Source organism: Periplaneta americana, chromosome 8, assembly GCF_040183065.1.
Source record: "Periplaneta americana isolate PAMFEO1 chromosome 8, P.americana_PAMFEO1_priV1, whole genome shotgun sequence".
NCBI lineage: Eukaryota > Metazoa > Arthropoda > Insecta > Blattodea > Blattidae > Periplaneta > Periplaneta americana.
This window is the reverse complement of record NC_091124.1, coordinates 83,614,018-83,641,033: the sequence shown is the minus strand read 5'-3', so window position 1 is coordinate 83,641,033 and position 27,016 is coordinate 83,614,018. Positions and strand designations below refer to the sequence as shown.

The window sequence follows — 27,016 nt, the reverse complement described above, 5'->3', positions numbered from 1 at the left end:
ATATTGCAGTTGTGTTTTAAATGTTAATAACATAACAAAGAGTTAAGAAGGAATATTCACATAAATTCCATAGTAGTACAACTATACTGTACTAACAGGATGGAACACATCATTCATAAAGAAAGTGATAACTTAAAAAAAGAGATTGAGTATAACATAAGTTGGAATTGATATTGATGGTATCTTTAGCCTTATAAAAGTAATCAATAAACCAATCAAAACAATATTACAGTACAAAGCAAAGTTACCTAGGTACTGTATATGTTTTAAGTATAACTAATATTCCATAACAAAACTCTTATCGTATTATGATTTTAAGGTGATATTGGTGAGCAACTTCCTGTCATCAGAATATTAAATTATTTTCTCGAAATGTACTGAAGCTATAGAGCTGACATTTTTACAACACATGGGCACATATCTTTTGCTTATGATGTAACAGTAGTTGCTTTGTTAATTCATTTCCTTACAAATAATTTCCATGCGAATATTTTGAAAATTCTCAATACACTGTCTTCAGTAATACGTATTTACGGTATATTAGGTTTACGAAAACATTCTGTAAGGCTACTAAATGAATAGACCTATATCTGAAAATTTCACTTTTCTATAAAACAAAGTTGAGAAAATATTTCTTTTGAATAAAAAATACCAAACTTGTGAAAAATGAGCATTAAAATTAAAACTTACATTCTTATAATGCACTTATACTTTTCAGACAAATTAAATAATTAACATGATACAGTTTTAATAAGTTCTCTTCCTTTTATCCATTGAATCAGTGCTGGCCATCCCAGAATATAGCTCGACCAAGCGTCATATACTACCTCTTTCTTCTGTCTCTTTCCTTTCCGCTGTAAAGCGCTCAGGCTCTTCTGAGCTCTAAAGCGCGCTCTTGCTCCTATGGGCATCAATTGACATGACTGTCATACATGTTACCGACTGTTTCCCGGCTTTTACTATCTAAGTTCTGCCGCTCAATTTTGAAAGCACAGTAGACATAAATTAATACTTATGTTTCTCACGCTATTTTTAAAATGGTGATAGAATGTTCATAAGTAGTAATATAGTCAATGATATAGGCCTACTCGCACATTCATGTTTCATTTAGTCTGCTTGGTTTGTTGTGGCAGTAATAACTCTAATTTCGTTGCTTAATGGACTATGCTGACTGAGTATAGTTATAATTTTTATTAAAAAATATATCAACTAAAAATTAAATATGCAATCCAAAAGGAATGTAGTTAAACCTATAATTTTAGATTGTCAAACTGAAAGAAAAAAATATAGTTAATAATCAAACAATTACAAATTAAATTAATAATAATGAATCATACGTAGGCCTACTCGTGGACATTTTTAAACTATGAACCATTTAAGCATGAACAAAACACTTTATGGACTATCCTAACAGGACGAAATTTAATATCAACCATTATGCATGAACAGATATATAAGTAGACGTTTTTCGTTGAACCACGTGTTCTGGAAGGCTAATATAAGACTTAGAATCGTTAAGGCGTTAAAAGGTTAAAAAGGGATAATTCAGAAAGAAGAATAGTATTATCTTATTCCTGTTATATCTTGCATACAGTCTAAAAGAATAACTCCCTGAAAGTAATGATATTACTTACTGTTCAGCCTGTATATTGTGTGACATAAAAGTTACTTCCCAAATAGGAAAAGCGATATTATTTTCAAATTACAAATTTAGGCATAGCATATCATTTTCTTTGGAATAACTCTGTTACTAATGTGCACGTGCATTACCGCGAATATTCAAAGGCTGTTCCATTTACTTGATACTGGCGTTCTTCTATACACTGAAGTGTTGCTTGGAGAATATGTTGGGTAATATGGACGATCCCTTGTTTCAGTTCATATACATGCAGACTCTGTTCGAAAAAAAAAATATGTTTCACTTATCTATTTCCTTTAAAAAATTCTAGAAGTACGAGGTCTGATGACTGTAGAGGCCAAGGTCGCTATGTCGCTGTCGAACAGCTGTTAGTCAGGTCCTCTCATCCCATTCCACTATTGTCCGCCATTATTGCGCCATCGGTTGCTGTTGTCAAGCAGAACGTTCTCCCAAAGTTACCGAAATATCTGTTTTGCAAACTTATTCCTTCCACAACCCACCATAGCGCAATGTAAACAAACTTAAGAGTTGGCGCAAGTATGGCAGCGTGCGAAGAGCTGACTTATCGACGGACCTTGACTGAGATCCACCTCGTCCAATCAGTGCACACTGAATATGTAATTTAATTTCGCTCGAACTGTCATAACATATTGTGTTGTGGTCCAGCTAGCTGATATTACATTCTCATCTGTTTATTCACTGATAAATCATGTGTACGAAGTCCATTAAAATGCTGTCCAACAACTCGCCAAATGTGTGCTGATTCACATTTTCCGTAAATAAATATCTCACAACTATATCACTTAGTATCCCATACCAAACCATTATTTTTTGGGTATTAGTGTTACTGAATTCACACATCGGGCTTTCTTTGGACCAATGTCGTGTATTTTATGAATGAGTATAATCAGGCTTCGAGACTTTGGACCCGATACAATAAGTTTACTATGCATGTGCCATAGGTTGTTGACTCGCTGCAGATAGATAGAGATGTGTTGAGGTAACAACGTTGCAATTTAGACTAGAGTACGGTAGTATGGGGAAACAGACACATAAGTACATTCTGAAAGTAAATATGCATTATACAGTGATAATGTCAAAATAATGTGAAAAGTATTTATTCTACTGTCTTTTATAAGCATTTGTGTTTAATTATATACAGTTAGTGGTGGAAATAAGCATGTAGCAATTTTATTTTTTTCATTTATCCTATTGGTCGTCTTTAGGAAGTGCAGTAACAGCACTGAATTGCAATGTACCTACTACAAGATACATTCTCAGTGTCTCAAACGTAAATCTTTTTTGGTTATCTGCCAAAGTTTGGACTGTAGGAAGCTGCGCTCTACGTCGCATGACGTGATAGAAGCAAAACGAAAAAACCTAACATCATTGCAGTCTCTAAGAGACAGTCCTTTATTCTCGGGTGACTCTATGTCTACTAATTTGCTGTTTATGTTACATAATGTTCCATATCCGTTATTTTTACTTAAAATTGATTTCCACTTCTGTTTTACACGTTCAGTAACCGGTGTACTTGATGAATCATTAATTCTCTGCATCATTTTCTAAATTAATTTGAGGGCTTCCGGCATCTCTTGCTCTGACTTTTCTAACCGTGTAATAGTTTCAGACACAGTTTGAAAATAGGTTTGTATGAAAACCAAATTATTCGTCAGAATCTTCAAATCCAGAGCGTTTTCCTTTGCGTATTTGTTGGCATTCATTCTACAGTACCCCCAACCCACTGTACGCTTTACCACTATACTCAGTACGCCGTTATGCTGTTTTCTCACTGAACTGCTCTATTGGGTCCGAAGTCTCGAAGCCTGAGTATAACCTATCAAGAAATAATAGACATTCTTCATTGAATAAAACATGTTGAAGGAGGAATTGGTCAATACGCAAACACCGTATGATGCAATTGCAGTAGATTTTTTTAAATTTTGTTAGTTAACGACGCTGGATCAACTACTTGGTTACTTAAAGTCGATGAGCTTGGTGATAGCGAGATGGTATTTGACGAGATGAGGCGGAGGTTTCGCCATAGATTATCTGACATTCTCACATTCTCCTTTCGATTGGGGAAAACCTCGAAAAAAAAAACAGCCAGTAATCAGCCCAAGCGAGAATCGAATCCACGCATGAGCGCATCTCCGAATCGGCATACAAGCGCCTCAGCCGACTGAGCTACGCCTTGACTAGATGCAGTAGATACATAGGTACAGTAGAGGAGGCGAGACGTGTGCTGTAACTCATGTGCCGTGGCTATATCACCAATGGGTTTGAAGGGAGAAGATAAATTTTAGTCTGAGATAGACTTCCATGTCTGTAGATTCGTATAATATTAACCGCGTGAAATAAACTTTCTTTCTGATAGCTCATTCTTTTCCCTCTATCACAGCTCACATGTCAGGTCTCGCCTCCTTATCTGTAGGCCTACCATATTGTACAACTATGTACAATCTTTAAGTCCGGTTAGAGGTTTTAGGACTTTTGATACCTTTTGTGTATTACGGAACATAGCCAAATCTTTCTGGATGACTCCTCTTCATTTCAAAATTATATTTTCAGTCTTGACAGAACCTAACCTAAGTAAATCATCATGTGTTCGTACCTCTTAATATCTTCAATGGGAAGCACTATTCTAGGTACTTGTCAGCTGAGTGCTCAACAGAATTGTTTGAATCTAAAAATATTTGCCGTTTAAGGAAAACTATTTACTTTTTTTTATAAAAAAATACCTTTATTTTGTTTTCCAAACTGCTGTATTGCGATGTGGTAGTATTTGTTGTTCTTGAATAATTATAGCCTTTTACTTGTAATTCTGATTATATTGAATGGCTGTGCACACCCAACACAATACATAATGCATCAGAAAGTTGTATTGGGGTATAAAATGAAACAGGAGACAAGGAAAAAATATATGTATAAAAATATTATTTTTATTTATTGAAATATTGTAACAGGAGTACAAACACTGGAACATAATCACTCATATAAGAGACTTGACACTGAAGACTTTACCCAGTGTAATATACACAATATAATAGACATGTCTTCATTGTTAAATTCAGGACATTTTTTCATATAATCAATCATAAATCCATGCAGGGCAATTGAGTGTGAATATGAAGAATGGTTACTTTCGTTAAGAAGAAAGTAATAAGCTCAAGTGAATAAAATTTTTCGCCATAATTTCTTCAAATTGTGTAAGGCCTATATAAAACTTGAAATATATATAGTTTGCATGGTTCCAAAAATTGATATCTTCTGAGAAATGAGCAAATGTTGGGCATTCTACAAAATGGTCATGCCATCTCTGATTTAACTCAGTTCTCTTCTAGTACTCTCAGAGGGATTCAAAACATAACTTTCCTCTGGTCTCTCTTCGCTCATACGATTTACATGATCATACTTACTGGCTTTTAAGGAACCGGAGGTTCATTGCCGCCCTCACATAAGCCCTCCATCGGTCCCTATCCTGAGCAAGATTAATCCAGTCTCTATCATCATATCCCACCTCCCTCAAATCCATTTTTGTATTATCTTCCCGTCTACGTCTCGGCCTCCCCAAAGGTCTTTTTCACTCCGGCCTCCCAACTAACACTCTATAAGCATTTCTGGAAAATGAAGAGCAATGGGAAGCTCAGTCTATGACAAGTTTCTTTTCACACTTCATTATGCTGATGATCAAATAGTAATTGTCCAAGATACTGAGGATATAAAATACCTATATAGTTAAAAAATTACACAAAAAATATACAAAACGGAGCCTAACATTAAACTGAGCTAAAATAAAATATATGCGCGTAGGTGGTAACAGTTAAGAACTAAAGACTTGAATTTGGATTAGAATTTGGCATTCACATGGATAATAATCTCAACTGGGACATGCAAATCACAGAAACCTGCAGAAAAGTATATTCTATTATTCATGTGCTAAAAAGGATAAATGTTCATCTTTCCTCTTGCTTAAAAAAGTCCCTTGTGCAGACCCTTGTATTTCCCTATTTTGACTATGCTGACATTTTACTGACTGACCTTTCCAGCGACAACAAAATGAAACTTCAACGTGCTCATAATTTGTGTGTACGTTTTGTAAGCATGTTCGTAAATATGATCACATTACCTCATCCCTGGAAGCAATAGGTTGGCTTAAACTAGATAAGAAAAGAAATTTACATTCACTTCTCTTTCTCTTCGAAATCTTGAACTCTTCTATTCCTTCGTACCTGTCGTCTCGCTTCACTTACCTTTCTTCCCACCACAATCTGAACACACGCTCTCGCCATGAAACAATACTAACAATACCATCCCATCGTACCTCCTCATACTCATCCTCTTTCACAATAGCCCTGCCAAGACTCTGGAATTCGTTACCTGCTAGCATCAGGGACTGTCGAAATAAAATTCAATTCAAACGCAAACTTACTAGGCACTTGGTCAGTAATTGAGACTCGTTCAGACATGGTTTCTTGTAAATAGTTCTTTTAATCTACCACAAAATATCTCAATATCCGGTAATTTCATCACTATAGAATTTTGTTATTGTAGGTTTAATTTGTAATTTAGTAAATATAAAAATATTCTTTGTTCTTAACTTCTATGATAAAATATCTAGCTTTCATTAATCAGGTATTCTTGTCGTACTTTAATTTTTATTGTAATTGTAATTGTAAATTTAATATTAATTGTAATCTTATTGTTCATGTTATAGTTGTAATCCCCTGGTAGAGGGGCAGAGAAGGCCTGACGGCCTTATCTCTACCAGGTTAAATAAATAAATACTACTACTACTAATATCAAAATAGAAGCTAGCAGAGATTTCACATCATTGAGGTTTGCATTCAACAAATGACACATTCCAGAACAAATGAGTCCACTGCAAGAATGATGCATGTCATCTGGAATACATTTTGCAGGAGAAGCAATTGAAAGTTTTAAATGCTTAGCGCTCAAAGCTTAACTATGATTTTGCGATCATTACTGGACAATGGCTATCAGTGTTAATGTCATATAACTCTCTATGTACATTCTATATGTCTTAAACTATGCATTGACAGTCTTGGTTCATTTTCGACAAGAAAGTGACGTCCATCATTCTTGCAGTGGACTCTTCAAATATCTAGTGCCAAAAAGATTACAGGAGCATTAAATTCTATACTGCGACTAAAGGTCATCAGAACAAAAACGAAATTACATACTTATGAACCCTCTGTGAAAAGCATCATTACATGCGGTTGTAAAGTATAGTAAATTATAAAATAAAATGGCAAGAAAATTACTATCATGTGAGCTGACTTTCTCAGACGATCTGTAATGGAATCAAGGCTAGAAAGAGTTAGATACAAAGACTTCGGAAAATTAATGCATAAAGAATTTATTATAATAGAAGAGATTAAGCAAAAATAATTGGCATAATTAGGAATATCAAATCCAGACGTTTGAGATGGGCAGGACATGTAGCACGTATGGGCGAATTCAGAAATGCTTATAGAGTGTTAGTTGGGAGGCCGGAGGGAAAAAGACCTTTGGGGAGGCCGAGACGTAGATGATAATGATAATACTAAAATGGGTTTGAGGGAGGTAGGATATGATGATAGAGACTGGATTAATCTTTCTCAGGATAGGGACCGATGGCGGGCTTATGTGAGGGCGGCAATGAACCTCCGGTTCCTTAAAAGCCAGTAAGTATGATCATGTAAATCGTATGAGCGAAGAGAGACCAGAGGAAAGTTATGTTTTGAATCCCTCTGAGAGGACTAGAAGAGAACGTTCACGGAACACATGGAAGCAAGGAATCTGAAGGCTGTGACCTGAGAGGATAAAAAGAGAGGAAGGAGCAATCCATGCAATTATCCTTGAAATCAGTGCGACGGATATGATGTCAAACTACACCTTCTATGCCCAAAATCCTCCTCAAAATACTGCTTTGCTTGAAACTGTTCCGAAAAGTAACAGCACCTTGGAATACTACGTTCCAAAATAACAGTATTGTTCTGAACTAGTACAAGATACTTGCTGTTACGAAATACTCATTTCACTTTGGAACTACATTACGACAACGCCTGTTCCATAGAACGGAACATGTTTGGCAGTACTGGAAGCAGTGGCGCCAACTTTTAGAAAACACTGGGTGGGCTGAAACATTTGAGGTATAAGTTAAATAAATCTCATAAGTATAATGATAACACGACAAATTATTGGGTGGGCTCGGACCCCACGAGCCTATGTAAGTTTGTGCCACTGTTTGAAAGCAAAAGTGGGAATCCTTTCGTCGCACTGAAAGAAATGTCGGAAACTAAAGTAAAAGATAAATAGTAAAGATACGAAGAGCTTCTTTAAAAATGTACAAATTATCTTGTAACTGATGTTATCTATAAAAAATTATTAACATAATGTCTGTATTAGAGTGTAGTAACTACATTGTGAATTTTATAAAGGGACATGACAAATATATTAGTTATGTTTTATTTACAAATATTTTACATTTTTAATTTCATTTCCAATTCTTGAAATTAAACTAAAATCTGTTGAAACATAACTATTGTTGAATTTTTTTTTTATTTAAGAAAATACACTTCATGACGGTATTAATATGAACTTTAACACGGCCGAAATGATTATAGCTTTTATTTAATAACTTTTTGGAGAAATGGAATACCATTGTGAACTTGAGCTGAGCAGACGAGAAAAGTTTTTATTTACCATTGGGATCCACTTCGATTTCGTGACAAATTTACAAATAATTTAAAATTGCATTACATTTCCTGCTTCGAACAAACCTGATCTACGAATTCAATTTGGCATTAGAAACATTTCTTTTCCGCCAATTCACATCTCAGCTCATTATGACATCATACTGCATTACATGGCATACAGGGAAGTATGTGGTCATTTAGCGCTCAAAATACCACTGTTACATTACATACTAGTCGTATGTGCATGTTCTAAAATACTACTGTTCCATTAGATACTAGTAGTACGTACCTGTTCCGAAATACTACTGTTCCATTAGATACTAGTAGTACGTGCCTGTTCCGAAATACTACTGTTCCATTAGATACTATTAGTACGTTCCTATTCCGAAATACTACTGTTCCATTAGATACTAGTAGAACGTACCTGTTCCGAAATACTACTGTTCCATTAGATACTAGTAGTACGTACCTGTTCCGAAATACTACTGTTCCATTAGATACTATTAGTACGTACCTATTCCGAAATACTACTGTTCCATTAGATACTAGTAGAACGTACCTGTTCCGAAATACTACTGTTCCATTAGATAATAGTAGTACGTACCTATTCCGAAATACTACTGTTCCATTAGATACTAGTAGTACGTACCTGTTCCGAAATACTACTGTTCTATCAGATACTAGCCATACATGCATGTTCCAAGATACCATTGTGCACCTTGTAGTTACATATGGTACTGTTATTTCGGAACTGTTATTTGGAACCTAGTATTTTCAAGGAACTGAAACGGTTGGAACTGTTACTCCAACAAGGAAATAACTTTTCCCATCTCTAGTTTGCACTGTCATCATGTACAGTTCATTCATTCTACGTGAAATTTATGATCTATTGGTAGTTATGTTATATAATAGGTGTTAATACAGGACTTTTTAGATCTTATTCTTTTCTTATCCAATAAAGTGCAGTCAAGGATTCTCCTCGTGAAACGCATTTCTGCAGCCGTTATCAGCTCTTCAACACCATTTCATTGCCTTTTATTAAGATTTTAAAAAGTAATTCTATTTCTCTCTTCCCCTATCATAAATTTCAGAAACTTCTCTTTTCAGATGCTATTATGAATCCACGCAACTAGTGATAAAACATATCAGTTGTAATGTTCTAATAATCTTCTGTATTTGTTAAATATTTTTGCGTTCTTCACTTTAGTTCTTATTAATGTGAAACACCGTCGTCAGTCTTATGGTTGTTCCCATTGGTAAGAGGCTTTGGTTGTATAATATTTGCTACTAAATCAAATAGTTCATCACAGGTAGTGATAAACACCTTGCTTAGTATCAAACCAACTACGCCAGGAATGTAGCAAACCTGAAAAGAAAAGAAATTATTCCTTTAAAACTATTAAACTTCGGAGGAAGAAACAAACCCAACTGAAGTTATGCTACATGCATTTCCTCTCATCTCATTCTGGGTTGTAATAAAGAAACAAACAAATTAGAACTAGAAACATTACAAGTGACATGTTAACAACCTGTTATAATTTACGAACTTCTGACAAAAATAATGATAGCATAAAGAAAGAGCTTAACGTCTTTATATCAATGTATGATACTGTATAGTAGTGATGACCAAACCGTGCAAGAGCGGACTCTGCTGCACACGAGCAGTTTGCGAGAGCGGATCCAAAGTCATTCGAGGGATAGATAGACTACTGTGGCTAAGCGTTGATGCACTTCTGTCGCCACTCCTTCCTCACAAATGCGCTATGAGGCTACATACTTTATTCTGTACCGAAAGAAAATGCTATTTACTTTTTATATTAACTAATCTTTATTGGTTGTAGAAATAAAGAATAGCATAAAATCTATGCTATGTTTTAAGGAATTGAGAAACAGTTAAGGGATGCAATTAACTAATTTTATTGTAGATATTAATATATGGACATAATTTTAACTGCATTGCATGATATACACAGTTCCGTTACCTGGATTATATTTGTGCTGATTGACTTTTCATTGAGTAGCATCATCTGTACTTAATCCATTAATTTTATTACACAGAAGATTAATAAAAATTTGTCTGACAAAAAATATGGATTACTCAACAAATTTAATTTATACAGATTTTAATGTATTGCCTATTGAAGAAATTTATAAATATAGTTTACTAACTTACTACCACAGAAATCAAATAAAACATAAATGTAATCGACATGAATATCGTACTCGAAGACAAAAGTCTACTTCCCTTTAATTGAGCCTAAATTTCATACAAGTGCAGCACTTACACATGGTGCTAGTTTCGGCCCAAGGCTTTATAATAAAATTACAAACCATTTCCCAAATTTGAAATATTTTAAAATTGAAGCTTTTTAAAAAATAAATTTGTAATATTATCGATGATATATAATATTAACAAATGTATTTTTTTACCTTTTATTTCCGTCTACTATATTCATGTTTTTATTAAATATCACTGGCTTCTGTCGGATTGTCAATTTATATTAAATGTGTATTTTTCTCTCTTTTTCTCTTTCTTCTTTATTCTTGCTCTTGTGTTGTATTTATTGGTTTGAATTAAGTTACTTACTCTATTTAGTAAACTGTCCTTGTAAATTTTATGTTTTATTATTGACTAAGACCACACCGTACAGAGCTTGGCTCTTACGGTGGTGGCTAGAAACATTTTTGTTTTATAAATGTAATTTGTACTTACTATCTAGCTAGTTACATAAATAAGTAAATAAATAAATAAATTGAATGTTAAAAATACTGTTTCATGTTTTCATAGTACAGTATATCTCTATAACCAAATGTCCAATACAATATGAATTCTGGAAATTTCGCCTGTGTCTTTTTCTATTAAATATCTAGGTTAATCCTTGTATACAATTTAAATTTTGAAAACCAAATTAATGAGATCATAGATGAAGTATATGAACAACCAAGATTTATTTTTCGTATTCAAGAGATATTTTAAGAATAAACAATTTTTAAAATTACTTTATAATAGTTTAATACGTAGAAAATTTGTATATGCTTCAATTATAATATTGTCATCTTCATAAGAAAATAATAGTAATTACCGTATATACAAACAAATTCACAAGCATTTCTTTCGATATACATATTTAAAGTTAATAGATATGGTAGTAATTAATAACAATTCTCATGATGCATTATTTAAGGAACTGCATTATGTGGGCCTAACTTTAATGTTGATAGAAGATTGGTGGCGCGCCAGTTATTCTTATAAAATAGTCTATAGTGTAATTATGTGTAAGAACTATTGTATCATTAATTTTAATGCAGTGAAATGCCGCTATTAAGTTGCTCACCTTTAAATAAAAAAATGTAACTTATTTAAGTCATTGTCCCTTAAAAATTAACCTTCCGGATTTTGGCTTGTCATTACAACATACTCTCTACAAAATTGCTTTACGAACTTTTGTACATGCCATTTGATTAAAATTTCTACTGAAATTTACAATTTTATGCTTAGACTTAATGTATGTATTTTGTTTTTATTATATAGCACAAGTGAGCACAATTGTGTAAACTTAAATGTGATTGCTATGCTTTTAAAATGAATTAAAACTACGTCAAAATGAAGCGAATGACCTTTCAGACTCTCAAATACACCCATTTCTACAGCTTGATTGCCAATATGTGCAATATAAATTCACAATATTGCTATGCCATTCCTTCAAACCGGCTTCAAGTTATCGCATGAAAAGTGTCTCTTCTATCCCTCCAATATCTTTGGAATCTTGCACATGGCTGGCTTGCTTGTTCGCGGGCGCATTTACTGCTTCGAAAGAGCACCTGAATTGGTCACCACTGCTGTACAGGGTGGAAGGTGTTCAATGACAGTAACGTCGCAAAATAAACCCTTAAAAGATACAGAGTGCGTCAGAAAGAACGGATGGATTTCACATGGCAAGAAAATTGTAAAGATTCATTAAATCAAAAATTTATTGTTATCAACATATTCACCAATATATGCAGTTTATTTATGGAAAACAACATTATCCATATGATGTCCTTGGCTTTCAATACAGGCATCGAGGCGTTTTCTGATGTTCGCCATCACTTTCACAGTCATAGCTGGTGCAATTGCCACGATTTCTTCACGAATCGCTGTCTTCAGTTCGTCCAGTGTATGTGATCGATGTTTAAAAACTTACGCCTTCAAATGATCCCAAAGAAAGAAGTCGCAGGGCGCGAGATCTTACCGTAGCCTCGGACAATCTCAGTGCAATAGAATTTCGTCCAGGTGATTTCTTCATTAATGTTGAACCTGTGATACGAAATGAAGCCACCCACCGCAAAATTGTATTCCGAGTTGGAATCCTAGCGTGACATCCGATGTCGAAATGAGTCCTGAGTGGCGATCACAGACTCTTCATTTTTCAAAAATGTCTCTACGATGAAAGCACGTTGTACACCAGACCAACCCCATATTCTCAACTCAAACTGCATTCTATGGCTGACCCAACAGTCGTGGTCCCCCTCACTATATCTCTCTCCTCGTTGCGTATCGATAGTTTGAAATCCATCCGTTCTTTCTGACGCACCCTTTATAAGGAACAGAATCACCCTTTGCCATTTTGCGCTATTATTTTTATTTACTGGGAAATCGACTTTGTTCCTAGAAAAATTGCAGTAGCATTTACACCTCTTCTCAGCAACAGTGAGGGAAATGTGAACAAACACAGCTTGCTGCACGCTCTGCTCTGCAAAATGCTCTACGACCTATGTCCTGCGGAACTCGGGCATTAAGCTGAAAAGTCTACATATCAGTAACAGCGTTGCCAAAGCTACATTACTTAAAGTGATTTATTAATAACCAGGGTTGCCATGTTTTGGGGCTTCGTATGACGAAGGGTCATTTTGAATGATTTTTTCATGCTCTCTGTAAAAATGAAATCCGCTATATTTAAGTGCGCTATATTTAAATTTCGCCCGTAATCTTATACTGCAATCGATATAATAATCGCAAAGTGATTGAACACGATCGACTTTTATACAATCGATACTTCTCGAGTTGTCTAGAAGTACACAGAAGAACTACAGTCATATGATGATAATTTTGAAGTGAAATTTATTTGTGCAAACGTTATAAAGTTATTTTAAGTCGGTCTAATGATAGCGACTTCATCACGAAGATCATGTGCGAGTGACCCTAACGTGTTTTGTTAAATATGTGGCTCTCTCACTCTGAAAAGCCGGAGAGAGAAATTTAGGATGTAATATGAGCATTAAAATCAATTTCCTTCATAGCGATCTTGACTCCCTGATTGTCTTGGGAGATTACAGCGAGGAACAAGGAGAAAGATTTCATCAAGACATGAAAGAAATAGAAAAGTTATCAAGGCAGGTGGGATGAAGTGTTGATGGCTGACTACTGTTGGTCTATGAAAGAGGCAATGTGGAGCTGCAATATAGAAGACAATCTCGATGACAGAACTTCCAGATGAAGAGGAAGCGATATTGAAAAATGAAGTGTCTGAATGAGATTTCGAATGAGTTGAACCTAAATTGTGAATATGAACAAGATAGTGATGTTTGATTTTGTTTATTGTATAGACATTTTCAAAGTTTACTTGATTTGTGTATTAAAAGTGTGAATACTGCATGAATGGAGCTATAAATATTGGATTTTTCAAATCATTATAAAAGTATTTTCATACGTGGTAGGCAAAATCTGACTTCAGATCCTTCAACAGAAGCCAACAACTAATAAAAATCAACCTTCGATATTAGAAGTCTTGAACCAAATTTAATTTCGCAACCCTGTGTAATTAAAGGTTGCTCTTAAACAGTAAAAATGACAGAAATATTATGCAAAATATTTGTTACAACTGAGAACTGCAATGTCAAGACGTGTATAAAATGTATATTTCTAAATGTGTTTAAAAGATATGGGATAAAAAAATTATGATGTAAAATAATAATTTGTGGGAATCTAAGCATAATGGAAAAAATAGTAGAGGACTTCCGCATTTATTCTCTGCTAAATATTCATCCCTTGAAAGTAATTTCACTGAACACTTTCCATCCTGTATAATAAGGTGTATACAGAATGGAAGTGAAATAACCCTGCACATTTTCAGAGTGAATAGCTCATGTGTATGTAACAAAAAAGTGTAATACCATATTGGAGGAAAGTTCATAGTTTTCTCAGAAAAAATGTTTTTTTCCCCCAAATGTTTAAAACTTTCTTACTCGACAACTATTGCGAGTAGGATCGTGATTTTTGCCCATGTCGATAGAAAATCTAATAATGAATCATTTATCTCTCTCGCATATTTCAGTAGCGTGAACTGTTTTCTTGTAAAATCAGTATTTAAAAACCACTAATTTCAAGCCTCTGAACGATACAACCAGATTGCAACGTTGTAGACAGAGAGAAGTGAAAGTAGCTCAAGTAGAGAAACAGACCTAAGTTCATTAACCTCTTGCATCTGTATTACGAGAAGAAAAAAGATTGTGTTAATGGCGATGTTACCAGACCGCTGAAACTTCCAACTTAATTTTCTAATTAACCGTGCATTTGATCACAAAACATAATGCAGCTTTCCTATTCATTCAAGTGTACCCTATCGTCCCCTTCAATATGCAGGATTATTTCACTTGCACCCTGTGTATACAGGAAACATACCACAAAATCAATCACTTCAAACCGATAAAACTGGAAGAAGAATTACTGGCAGATAACAGTCAAACTGATTAGAAATATTTCAGGGAATATATTAACTAAATAGCTACTTCCAGCTAAAACCTAGTATGTGTGGTACTGGTGATGATAATGATATCTTTTCTGGCTTTTTCCATATTACAATAGTTTATCATCGTACCACCTGGACATAGCTCTGTCGAGTGCGCTACTACGTCGGACAGGTGGTAGGTCTCTTTTTTTAGTTGGTTATTTAACGACGCTGTATCAACTACGAGGTTATTTAGCGTCGGTGAGGTTGGTGATAGCGAAATGGTATTTGGCGAGATGAGGCCGAGGATTCGCCATAGATTACCTGGCATTCACCTTACGGTTGGAGAAAACCTCGGAAAAAATACAACCAGGTAATCAGCCCAAGCGGGGATCGAACTCGCGCCCGAGCGCAACTTCAGACCGGCAGGCAAGCGCCTTAACCGACTGAGCCACGCCGGTGGCTGGTAGGTCTTTAGCAATGAGATGCTGGGATGATAAATAAGAAATGATGATGAAGGGGAATGAGGATTGGGAAGGAATCGGGTCGTGGTCCTTGAAATAACTGGTACTATCCCAGCATTCGCCTGGGTTAGCAGAATGTTAGTCCATTACCTTTTCGTCCATTCATAATTTGGTCCTAATTTTACGTTTAGTTTCCCCATGCTCATTTCCACCTCCTTTTCTTAGTATCAGATAGACTACAAACTATCTGCATTCTTTTCAGGGTTACCAAACAATGACGTACACAATAGTAGGCCTACTTACTCACCTTTGGATTTTTTCCAACTGTCGCATGAGCCAAGCAGTCCACCACTTCATAGACTGATGATTCTGGTCTTGAAATGCCTACCACAAATCTTATTCCTAATTTCTGTAAAAAGAAATAATCAATATCATCACCGATAAAATTTCCCATCATACATATTAATATAAAACTTGTGTTTTACTAAAATTATGTTATACACCTATATTTAGACACGCTCATTCTTTTCAGCATTTCGCGACTATATTATGTCTCGTGCAATTAGTCCTGCAACAATTGGTCCCCAAAAAGGAAATCATCCCAATGGCAGTTCGTACCACGAACAAAAAAGTCCCACAACTTGTACCGGACTTGAACTTGTACTTGAAATTTATGAGTAATTAACAACACTATTTTAACATTTTCATAAATTCAACAGTACAACCATTACCACAGAAACAGCGATTTCTATTTGACTTGTAGCAACAAAATTTCAAGAATTTACAGCTTCATTGCGTATTCCTTATGGATCGTCCTCGCCTCACGCCAAATCAGAGAGGCAATCCGAAAGTAATATGAAAAGGTTTCTTATACAACATTACATCGATCTACTGAGGAGAAGACAGAATGGCGTTGCGAGAAAAGAGGGGATTGTGGTACCAGAGTACACTTACAAAGAGGTACATCAACAATTTTAAGAGAAACGAAACATACCCATCCGCCGAACTGGAGTAGGTGTAAAGTGACAGAAGTCATAGCTGGTATCGATGAAGATACACAAACTTCTAATGAGGCAACAACATCAATTATTAACCGTCACATAAACAGCACGACCAGTAAAACATACTTGGCATTACCGAAAAAAAGGAAAGTATGCGACGTAATATCCAAAGTATACGTGCTAGACATTTGCCATCTAATCCAAAAACTTTGGAGGACTTACAAGTTATCCCCGAACAGATTCACAGTAGATAAAGACGGTGAACAGTGGCTTCACTTCAACACTTCAACAATGACACGAAGTTAATACTTTTCGCTACCCGAGACCACCTGCGGAGTACATGTTCGTATTGGATATGCATTCTTCAGCATCATTCTTCATTATCACTTTGTACCACTAATGGCACAACTAAAACGTTGGTGCCAATTAGTTTGGTACGAAATATCCCAGGGTACAAATAGACTGTGGGACACATTGTCTGGGACAAATTTCTACCGGAACGAATTGTCACACAGTCACCGTGAGCTACATGATCTTGATATTTTCAAACTATTACAAAACAGTAGAAATGTTATACACTTTCAACAGTGTCAATATTGTGACTTTTCAGATCTGTCTTCTGCAAAGTCACAATATTAACACTGTTGAAAATGTGTATCATTTCTACTGTTTTGTAATCGTTTGAAAATATCAAGCTCATGTAGCTGACGGTAATACGAGATTTTTTATCAAATAAAATTATATTATAGTAGGAAAACTTACAGAATACAAAAACCTGTGGTACTTGTAACACTTTTTGCACTATCTCCTGCATTTTGTTTCTTAGGCCTACATATTGTGCTGACAGTTACATTTATGTAGGTCGCTTGTTCCTGATAATAGTTGCAGTTATATCAACTTTCGCCCCACATCATACGTAGTGATGTAAGACATTATGCCTTGGACTAGTGTTACGGAATGAGCGCTACTTACAAGGGACACCCTTGACCTCGAACGATCGAAACCGCAAGAAAACATGCTTAGAATAACAATCGATCATAAACAAAACAGTGGTGTGGTCATTTCCATGCAAAACGTTGCATTCTACCTCAAGTGACATTTTAATAGAGAGAAACAAAGTAACATGATATCAATATCATAGGAGGGAAATTATACGTAATTCAATGACGTTAGTGTATCATTACATTTTCAATCAACAGTGCCAAAAACTCTCTGCTTAAAGTACTTGAAGAGCACAGGAAAAGAACGTGCTTTGTCCACTTTTTCAAATTTTTCAGGAGAGCAATTTCAAAGTTTGAAACCAAATTCCATGTATACTAACGGAGATATTAATGAACATTTAAGTCAGTATGAAAGAACAGGTTATCTGAATGAATTTGAATTTAAGTTTGCATCCTTATTTTTGAAAATTGTAGTTTTATTGACATTTACGTAAAGTAATGTCATAAGTTACAGGGAAAAAACGTGCTTCTTATGTACGGAGGAATTAATTTTAGATTAAATATTACAAGTAAAGCTGTTTTCTTCCGGAAACGTGTCTGTATGTGTGTTTGTGCGTATTGTGTGTATAGAAATTTTGAATTCAGAATTTCAAAATCACGGGATTGACAAACCTTTCAATGATAACATAACGTTAAACATTTTCTCTTTCCTTTTTTAACTTTTTCTGTAATGAAGTGGAGTGGGGAATAATAATAATAATAATAATAATAATAATAATAATAATGATCACTTTCGTCGCAAAATGCGCAGGGCCTCATAAGAATAAAACAAAATCAATTCTGTTCCAAAACACACTAGGTATAATAATAATAAAGATCACTTTTGGCTCAAAATACACATGAACTAATAATAATAAAAATCACTTTTGTCCCAAAATGCACAAAGCCTAATAATAATAATAATAATAATAATAATAATAATAATAATAATAATAATAATAATAATAATAATAATAATAATAATAATAAAGATCACTTTTGTGCAATTTTGTCCCAAAATGCACAGGAAATAATAATAATAATAATAATAATAATAATAATAATAATAATAATAATAATAATAATAATAATGCTCACTTTTGACTCAAAATGCACAGAGCCTAATAATAATAATAATAATAATAATAATAATAATAATAATAACAATGACCACTTTTGTTCCAAACTGCACAGGACCTAATAACAATAAAAATCACTTTTGTCCCAAAATGCACAGCCCAGTCTAGTGTGGAAGGTTTGTGTAAAACGCTCTATCTTCGTGTCCACGAAATTCCTTCAAAATCTGGAGGTCCTAATACTTTTCCTTCGATATTACCAGAGAAGTTTCTTTGTTAGAAATAATGTTACCGATATTTAAATTATTATCAGATATAAAATAAATTATTCAAAATAATTTGTGTTTTGCCTCTGTAAGCAGGACATGGGTATTCTTCAGATTGCTGCTCTCGAAATCGCAGTGAAGCTCTCACCACCGATGAAATCCTAGTTCCATTACACATATCACGATGTTGAATGAGGTGAGGGTGTTCTTTTGTGATGATTACCCCTCTGATGGGCCTTGTAAGAATTGAGTATTTCCTCAAATATTTCTTCTGCAGAAATGACTCCCAACTTCCCATCATATCTTGATTGAACACCACAACATCAAAAGGCGTAGGTTTACTTCGAGCTTGTACCATGATCCGCACCCAACCCATTGGAAGTTCTGTTACTGCTTTTGTATTAGTTAGTCCTATATTTTATTACATTCCATAAACGAATGTTTCATTCTGTTCATAAGTTTAAATTCGTTCACAAGATAATTAAGATACTTCAGAACAATATAATTCTTGCTCTGGCCTGAACATGAATCACAAAAATTTTCAAGATATCCGCTTTATTGTCCATTATTCCTGTCACAAAGTGATTTAAAAAGGATACGACTTCATTGGCTCCTTTTCTACCATTATCTTCAGTACAACTACAAAACACTGAAGTTTCATCTGAAATTTGATGAATATTGAAAGAGTAAACAGATAATTGCCTTCTGTAATACTAATAGACATCATTGATACTAATGTACGGTAAGGATACATTTTTTCGTAGTCCATGAAAATTGCTTCTGTTTCTTCAAACTTCCGACTTCTTAAACGAGCATTCCTCTTTCTGGTATAAAATATTTCAACTTTGAGTTTATGGACCTTGTTGTTACTGGTAATCTTATTAATTTATTCCAAAACTTGTTTCTTCATGTTGCCATCTAAATTATTTTCAGTCAGTCTTGCATTCAGCACTTCCATCTCAGCTGTGTACTTATCACATGCATGTATCACTCCTTGGATATCCAAATGCTATATTGAATTTGGTGTTGAACATTATTCTGTATGTTTCATATGGAATTATCAAATGTTGGTATTTTTTCTTGAACATTTCATACATCTTTTTCACTGATAGTTCTTCTGGGAGATACAATTTATTGGTCCTTCCATTGCTGTAATGACTGATCGCTTTCGATAAACTGGAATTATTGTAATGAGCCCAGTCATATGTAATGATTGTTGATTCCAGTCTTCTAAATCATTAAATTGCCTTATAATACTTGATCTTTCTTCAGCACTTACTTCCTCGAAACACTTTAACTAACAGTTGCAGTCTTCTCCTACTTCATGTGATTGAAACCTTAATTTCTTCATGACTGCAGTCATTCTTCCTCGTACTTTCTTTTTCTTAACACTGTTAGAAGTCGAAGGTCTCTGAGTTCCATCCTCAGATGAAGTACTCAACATTCAATAATATAATATTATTTAATAATAATATTAAAATTTAAGTGACAAATTTACAACACTTATACTTCTAAACTGAATTTCTCAAACTAAAAATATTTATACTTGTACATAAAGTTTATGCAGCAAGAACGAATTTTCTCATTATAACAATAATGAAAAAAAAAATGGAATATTATTTTTACTCCAATTCCCTTCTTCCTGCTATAACATGCATGCCAATCCGTAAGGAAACTAAAAATTAAATCACAGAAACAGAGGACAGAGCACATTATTTCCCTGTAGTGAGAGGACTTAGCACGTTCTTTCCCTGTACGCCAAATCTAAAATCTCTTGTAGCACTTCGACTATTCACATTATGACATTGGTCGATTAATAACTTTAAACTACATGGAATCCTGCATCTCATAGCATGCATAACTCACTTTTGAAAAAAAGTGGACAAAGCACGTTCTTTTCCTGTGCTCTTCACTTATAATAGCGCAAAACACACATATACAGCAGTACCACACACCTGATAGTGCTTATATTAGTCCTCAAAGTGCAGATGCGGGATTTCGATGAAGTGGTTAAAGCGAAATGGAAGAGAATAATGTGCACACCTCACAAAAGCCACGTTATCACATTCCAAATCATTTTCGAATTCACGCAGACCAATTACAAAAGTCACACTAATTACATTTTCAAATGATGAAGTTGGTATGTCATTGTCATAACCTGGCTTTCGCCAAGCATATTGCAACATAGGCTTATACATAGGTGCAACAGGTGTTAAACACAGAGTGAAGTTTCATGATGAAATAACGATCATGTATCCTCACTTGTGGTTTGGCACATTGTAGTCTTACAAAATCAGTAATCCTTCTACGAGTAATATAGAGCTTATATTGCCGAAAGAAGTAAACATCAAGGGGCTGACAATATTTTGTTGTTTTCAATAATATCTTCAGCATAACATCTTTGTTTGGAAAACTTGCATCTAGAAGGGTACGATCTGTATGACCTGACCAGGAATCACACAACAATAGGCTGTTTTCACTTGTTACATGTTCGCCAAGGACTGAAGTTAGAAAATTTTCATGCGTTCTTTAGTCATTTTTCCACTTTTGCTTGCCTCCACATGAATGTTTCGTGGACAGGTTGTTTCAAGTTTCTTTGAAATATTTGGGCCGAAAGTGCCTTGCGTCTTTTGAAAACAGATGTACAATTTGTTTGCTAGTCTGCCTGTCATTGATAAAGCCACATCAATCGTGGAGCTGTGGGTAGAGCTATATGCAGACTGCAACACACTAGCTGTAATTTTCTCTCCTTGATGCTGAAGACATTTCATACTGGAATTGACTCTGGTCACTGTTCCAAACATTACCTTTCTCCACACCCTCCTCTCTTATAAACATGTTCACTTCCTCCACAAACTGTTGTGCCTTCTGACGTATACTATTATCTTCTTCTTACGTGTGACAAATGTAATAATATGCCTAGATGAAATGCTATATTCACGCTTGAGATGGTCGATAAAGGAAATGGAAGCTTTGAAATTGTTCAAACCAACTATTTTAGCCGCTTCCAGTGCCCACATCCGCAAATGCCAATAGAGAACTGTAGATCCATACCTCCTTGCACTATCAAATTGCGATATTACATGCTCTTTTATAGTTTGTAATTGCGACAGTCTGTTTCCTTTGAAACAAGCTTCTGCTCGCCGTTTGTTAGACACATAATTTAGAATTAATGAGCAATTTGATTTACTATTAATGGACTTATAGCGCTTCATTAGTTTGCTATAGGAATTGAAGCCACAATTGTAATTGTCTTCACAAATGTTCTCTAGTATGCTGTTATCAATATCTTCTAATACACTGGACCTCGACTTTGGGTGGAGAAAGTTCGTACTCACTTTGACTTGACTGTTCCTGTTGCTCTGGAGATGAACGTCGTGTACTGCTTGAACAGCCACTTTCAGGTTCAGGTTCCTCCTATCCTTCAAAATTAATGTATCTATCCAGCGTAATGTCATGTATTTCTGTGTCATCCCCATTATATTTCTGAATTATTATGTTATATAATACTTACTTACTTTCTTACTTACTTACTTACTTACTTACTTACTTACTTACTTACTTACTGGCTTTTAAGGAACCCGGAGGTTCATTGCCGCCCTCACATAAGCCCGCCATTGGTCCCTATCCTGAGCAAGATTAATCCATTCTCTATCATCATATCCCACCTCCCTCAAATCCATTTTAATATTATCTTCCCATCTACATCTCGGCCTCCCTGAAGGTATTATATCCTTCAAATTATGTTATATAATAGGCCTATATCCGCGAACTCCATATGCTCAGCTCCGATGTCATTTCCATATTCAGCACGTCGCAACTTTGTCCCTAATATTTGGACCGCATTAATAGGATTAATTCTCTTCATGATATCACTGCACTGTACATAGTTTACACAGTAAACCGCTTGCGAACACTCCAAGAGACAAATACGTACTGCAGCGATACCATTCACGCAACTGGAGCACCGGTTAGTGCAGCTACAATATGCCACCGTCTAATGGCGCTAGCAGACAAGTGCGGAGTTTTGCATGGAAATGACACACACCACTGTTTTGTTTATGATCGATTGTTATTCTAAGCATGTTTTCGTGCGGTTCCGATCTTTCTAGGTCAAAGATGTCCCTTGTTAGAATTTCAATGGGAAAAATAAATTTGTCTCATGAAATTTCGGCCAGTGTATGGGACTGGTTTCTACCCAGTATCGTGATGACTTTGGCGAGCTAAAGTGAATAGTAAAATTGCGTTTTACAAGCCAGTTGTAATGGCTGGAGGGATCATCACGCTAAACACACGTTACCGCCATACTAATTGAATGAAAGTCCACCTCTGCTGACGCATATAGACGTGAGGTCACATACAAGTCGGCTGGTAGGCCTAGATCCTCGATGGGCTGTCACGCAACTGATATATGTTTGTTTGTTTATAGCTACCAACTTTCAAGTTGTTAATGGTTTCCTCATCAACTGAAATTTATAGTGACAGAAGTACACAGTATTTCTGTCAGATTGTTTATTTGTAATTTATTCGGCTTAAATGCCATGTATGCATGCATCATTTCCAGGGAAAATAACGCTGAGTCAGTTAGTAATCATTTCATTCTCCACGTTTATTACAATCATATAATTCCTATTAAGCTAAACTATAGTTATAAGAGTAAGGGGATACAAAATTGCTTATCTTGAAAGTAATGTTAAATTATGTCTTATATAAGGAACTTTTCTCAAAAATTGTTTAAGTTATCTAGCTGCTTTTTGTAACTCTTATAGGGTAAAGGTTAGTAATATTGTGATACTAATAATATTATGATAGTTCTTTTTGAGAATTTTTTTACAATTTTACTGAGCGAGAGAAGGACCGATTTTGTGCAGAAACTTGTCCACGAACATTCCCTTAATACGTTGACGAAAAAAAACCGATCTTCCTCTCGCTCAGTAAAATTGTAAAAAATTCTCAAAAAGAACTATCATAATGTAATTAGTATCACAATATTACCAAACTTTACCCTACAGTCTTACAAAAAAGTTTTGTCACGCAGATACTTTATAAGTCCCAGAAAGGAGGCAGTGCGCATGATCAGACATACAACGAAACAAAACTAATTTTATTACCTCAACTATTCCTGCTCTTGTGAACCAGGTCGCACGTCCTCTGATCATGCGCACTGCCTCCTTTCTGGGACTTATAAAGTATCTGTGTGACAAAACTTTTTTCTAAATCTGTACACAAATTTGACTTTATGCTGAAACGCTAGTTTTCCTTTAATTTATTTCCTTACTGATAATTGTTTCCTCAGTCGTATATTTTTTCGACGATTTCCAGTAAATTAACCCCTATAACGTCTCAAAAGTTCAAAATATTTACAAAACATTGTTTCAGTGCACGTAAAACATCAAAATAAACAATTTCTGAAAATTTCAGCTGTTCTACATTAAATATAAGCTGAGGAAAGGTTCCTTTTGAGTGAAAAAAAAACTGAACTTACGGAAAATGAGTGTCAAAATAAGACATATAAGAGGCATTCAGCGCTCTCTTCAGAAAAACTAAAAATTAACATGGATATAATTTTAGACCTAGTATAATCATATGTGATATACCATTTTAAAGAGAAAAACAAAGAATAAATTGGAAAAATATAAACAAAATAAATCAAAATAGTCACCAAAAATCCAATTCTATTCACTCTTAATTCCTATGTAAGTTTTTTTTCTGTACAATACTCCTTCGTAGGTAGTAGGCAGACAGACAGACAAAAGACAGAGGGAGGGACGGACAGATGGATAAATTTATTCTTTCCATAAAATTCTTAGTTGCTTTACAGCATAGAATAAGGAACATGTCCAATTCTTATGTTTAACATATAAAAATGCAATTTAAAATATGAAATTAAATATATACAGAGTGACCACTTGTGTCACTCCGGTTTTACTTTCCGTTGAAAGAACTTAGAGACTTATGAAGTAGAAAAGTATAAAATTGGTGTGACGTAATAGATAGGCCTTCCACATAAAAATGGAGGAATAAGAAAGTGAAAAAAGTAATTTTGTACACAAAGAAGCGGTTTGCAATGAAACCTAATATTTATTTATGTAGAAATATTTCATACCTTGAAGTTGTCCAAATATCCATCTCCATGAGCCTCACGAGTATTTTTTGGAGCACTTTCCCATATCTTTAGTGTACTTTTATCAAATACTTCTGGGTTTGTTATGTTAGTCCTGCAACATAGACACAATTCCTTGTAAGATATAACATAGTAGTAGATATAACATAAAACTATATTTATAGGCCTATTGCAGTATGATGTGAATTCAAAACTTTAATGCTAGTAATGGAGTTGAGAGATAACTCGGGAGAATTTCCCGCTATTAAAAAATTAATTATCCCCCGAAAATTGTTATGACAAACTAGATCAAATATATAGTTTCTCCCGTTTCTGTGCAATATATTGTGTATAGGTTATAATTACCAGTTCTTGAAAATACATACACTAAAATTTCAGTTCTTTCACTTAACATCAACTGTACCGGGTGAAGCAAAAGTCACTTTACACCGAACATTGCTCTTATTTTCTGTGATTGTTACTTAGATGATTTCAGTTCTTCTGGGTGTTAAAATGTTTTCCTTTCGCATTAACATACAGTTAGAATCTGTGTGGAACACTCTTGACACACACGAAAACATAGCTCAGTATTTCTATCGAAAAACTCGGAGACGTGCTCAATGTAATCCTTAGACTCTTCAAGAGTGTCTAGTTTTCTCCCATACACTAGAAAATCAATGAGGTGAGATTAGGTGATCTTGGTGGCATTTCAATGACTTTATGCCTTCCTATCACTTTAAGGGTAAAAACTTGATTCAAGTACACACATGAGGACAGTGACGAGTATTTTGTCTGCTATATAATAGAGCCTATTACGTTTTCGTATTTTTTCTGTCCTAACATCTATAATTACCACTTAGATCGAACTTCCAAACACAGTAGCAATAACAACGATTCGTATAATAGCTAATATTAAACCTTGTGATTCTTTAATAATTCGCTCCCAGTCGAGTCATTGAAACCTTATATTATAAATAAATAAAGGACAAGTACAAAATTTGCAATGCATATAGAACATTATCAATATTATATTCCTTGCCAGGATTCGAATCACATTTTAATATGAAACGTTTATCCTCCAACTTCAAATAATTAAAATGTTACGAAAATTTGAACAACTGGAGTCAGTTGGTTAGCAACAGCAATGAATTAATCACACTATTTTGACGTCACTTGCTTAGCAATGGATCATTGAGATTAAATTTAATCCAGTACTATAGTTATATTAAACACTTGTACATATACAGGCTGTAACAATGTGACTTTTTAAAAATTGGAGAGGATGTAGAGCAGCGGTGACCAAAGTGGGTGTCGTGATTACTGTACATCGTGTAATCACAGACATTCAAACGGGTACGAGGAGTTTCCTGTACATTGCTGCGTTTTCCATTCACGGACTGAAGGCAAGCAGTGGCGATATCATGTCGCTCTACAAACTCTGTCTCTACAAGCAGTAAGAGGTGGTTTCGTAAAGAATGAGAAGAACTTTTTTGTTGTTCTGTCGGACAAAATGGAATATGTTTACTTTACTCAACGGTTCGATTAGGAGTGTATAGAAACATTAATTGTCATGCTGAATAATGTATTATTATTATTATTATTATTATTATTATTATTATTATTATTATTATTAATTACTGACCACTAAGTATGTGCTTCTATAATTCTTCTGTACGTGCATGAATATTGATATTTTTAGATCTTCTCCCTAGAAGAATAAAATTATTAGGTTTTATCTAAATTTTAATCTTCTTCTTTAGATGAGGGTAACTGTTTATTAGTTATTCATTTAATAATTAATAATATTGTAGAAAAATTGATTCACTATTATGTGCCAAAGAAGTGTTAAACGCCTGGAATTGGCATGACTTAAATCATAGCCAGGCAGAGTAAGATGAGATAAATAAATGTAAGGAATTCAGTTACCTAATGGGATTTGAAATATCTCGTGCTCTAAAGCCTTTTAATAGAACAATTTCTCAAAAGAGTAATGATTAAATAACTTGTCCATAAGACGTTTTTAATTTTGAAAAACTATACGAATTTCTGGACCAAGTATCGAGAGAAGAATTTAGAAAA

General features: G+C 34.6%; 1 protein-coding gene across 2 annotated transcripts in view; it reads right to left on the bottom strand.

Annotated features, from left to right (window-relative positions):
• Window positions 1-4,561: 4,561 nt before the first annotated feature.
• The window catches only part of LOC138704826 (short-chain dehydrogenase/reductase family 9C member 7-like), a 67,725-nt gene continuing 45,270 nt past the window's right edge, over window positions 4,562-27,016 (bottom strand). For both annotated transcript variants that reach the window (XM_069833117.1, XM_069833118.1), the window contains exons 6-8: window positions 24,941-25,052; window positions 15,819-15,920; window positions 4,562-9,706 (exon numbers count right to left, since the gene is read on the bottom strand). In XM_069833117.1, the coding sequence (XP_069689218.1) occupies window positions 9,554-9,706; window positions 15,819-15,920; window positions 24,941-25,052 (367 nt within the window). In that variant the 3' untranslated portion in view covers window positions 4,562-9,553. The remainder of the gene's footprint in view (window positions 9,707-15,818; window positions 15,921-24,940; window positions 25,053-27,016) is intronic.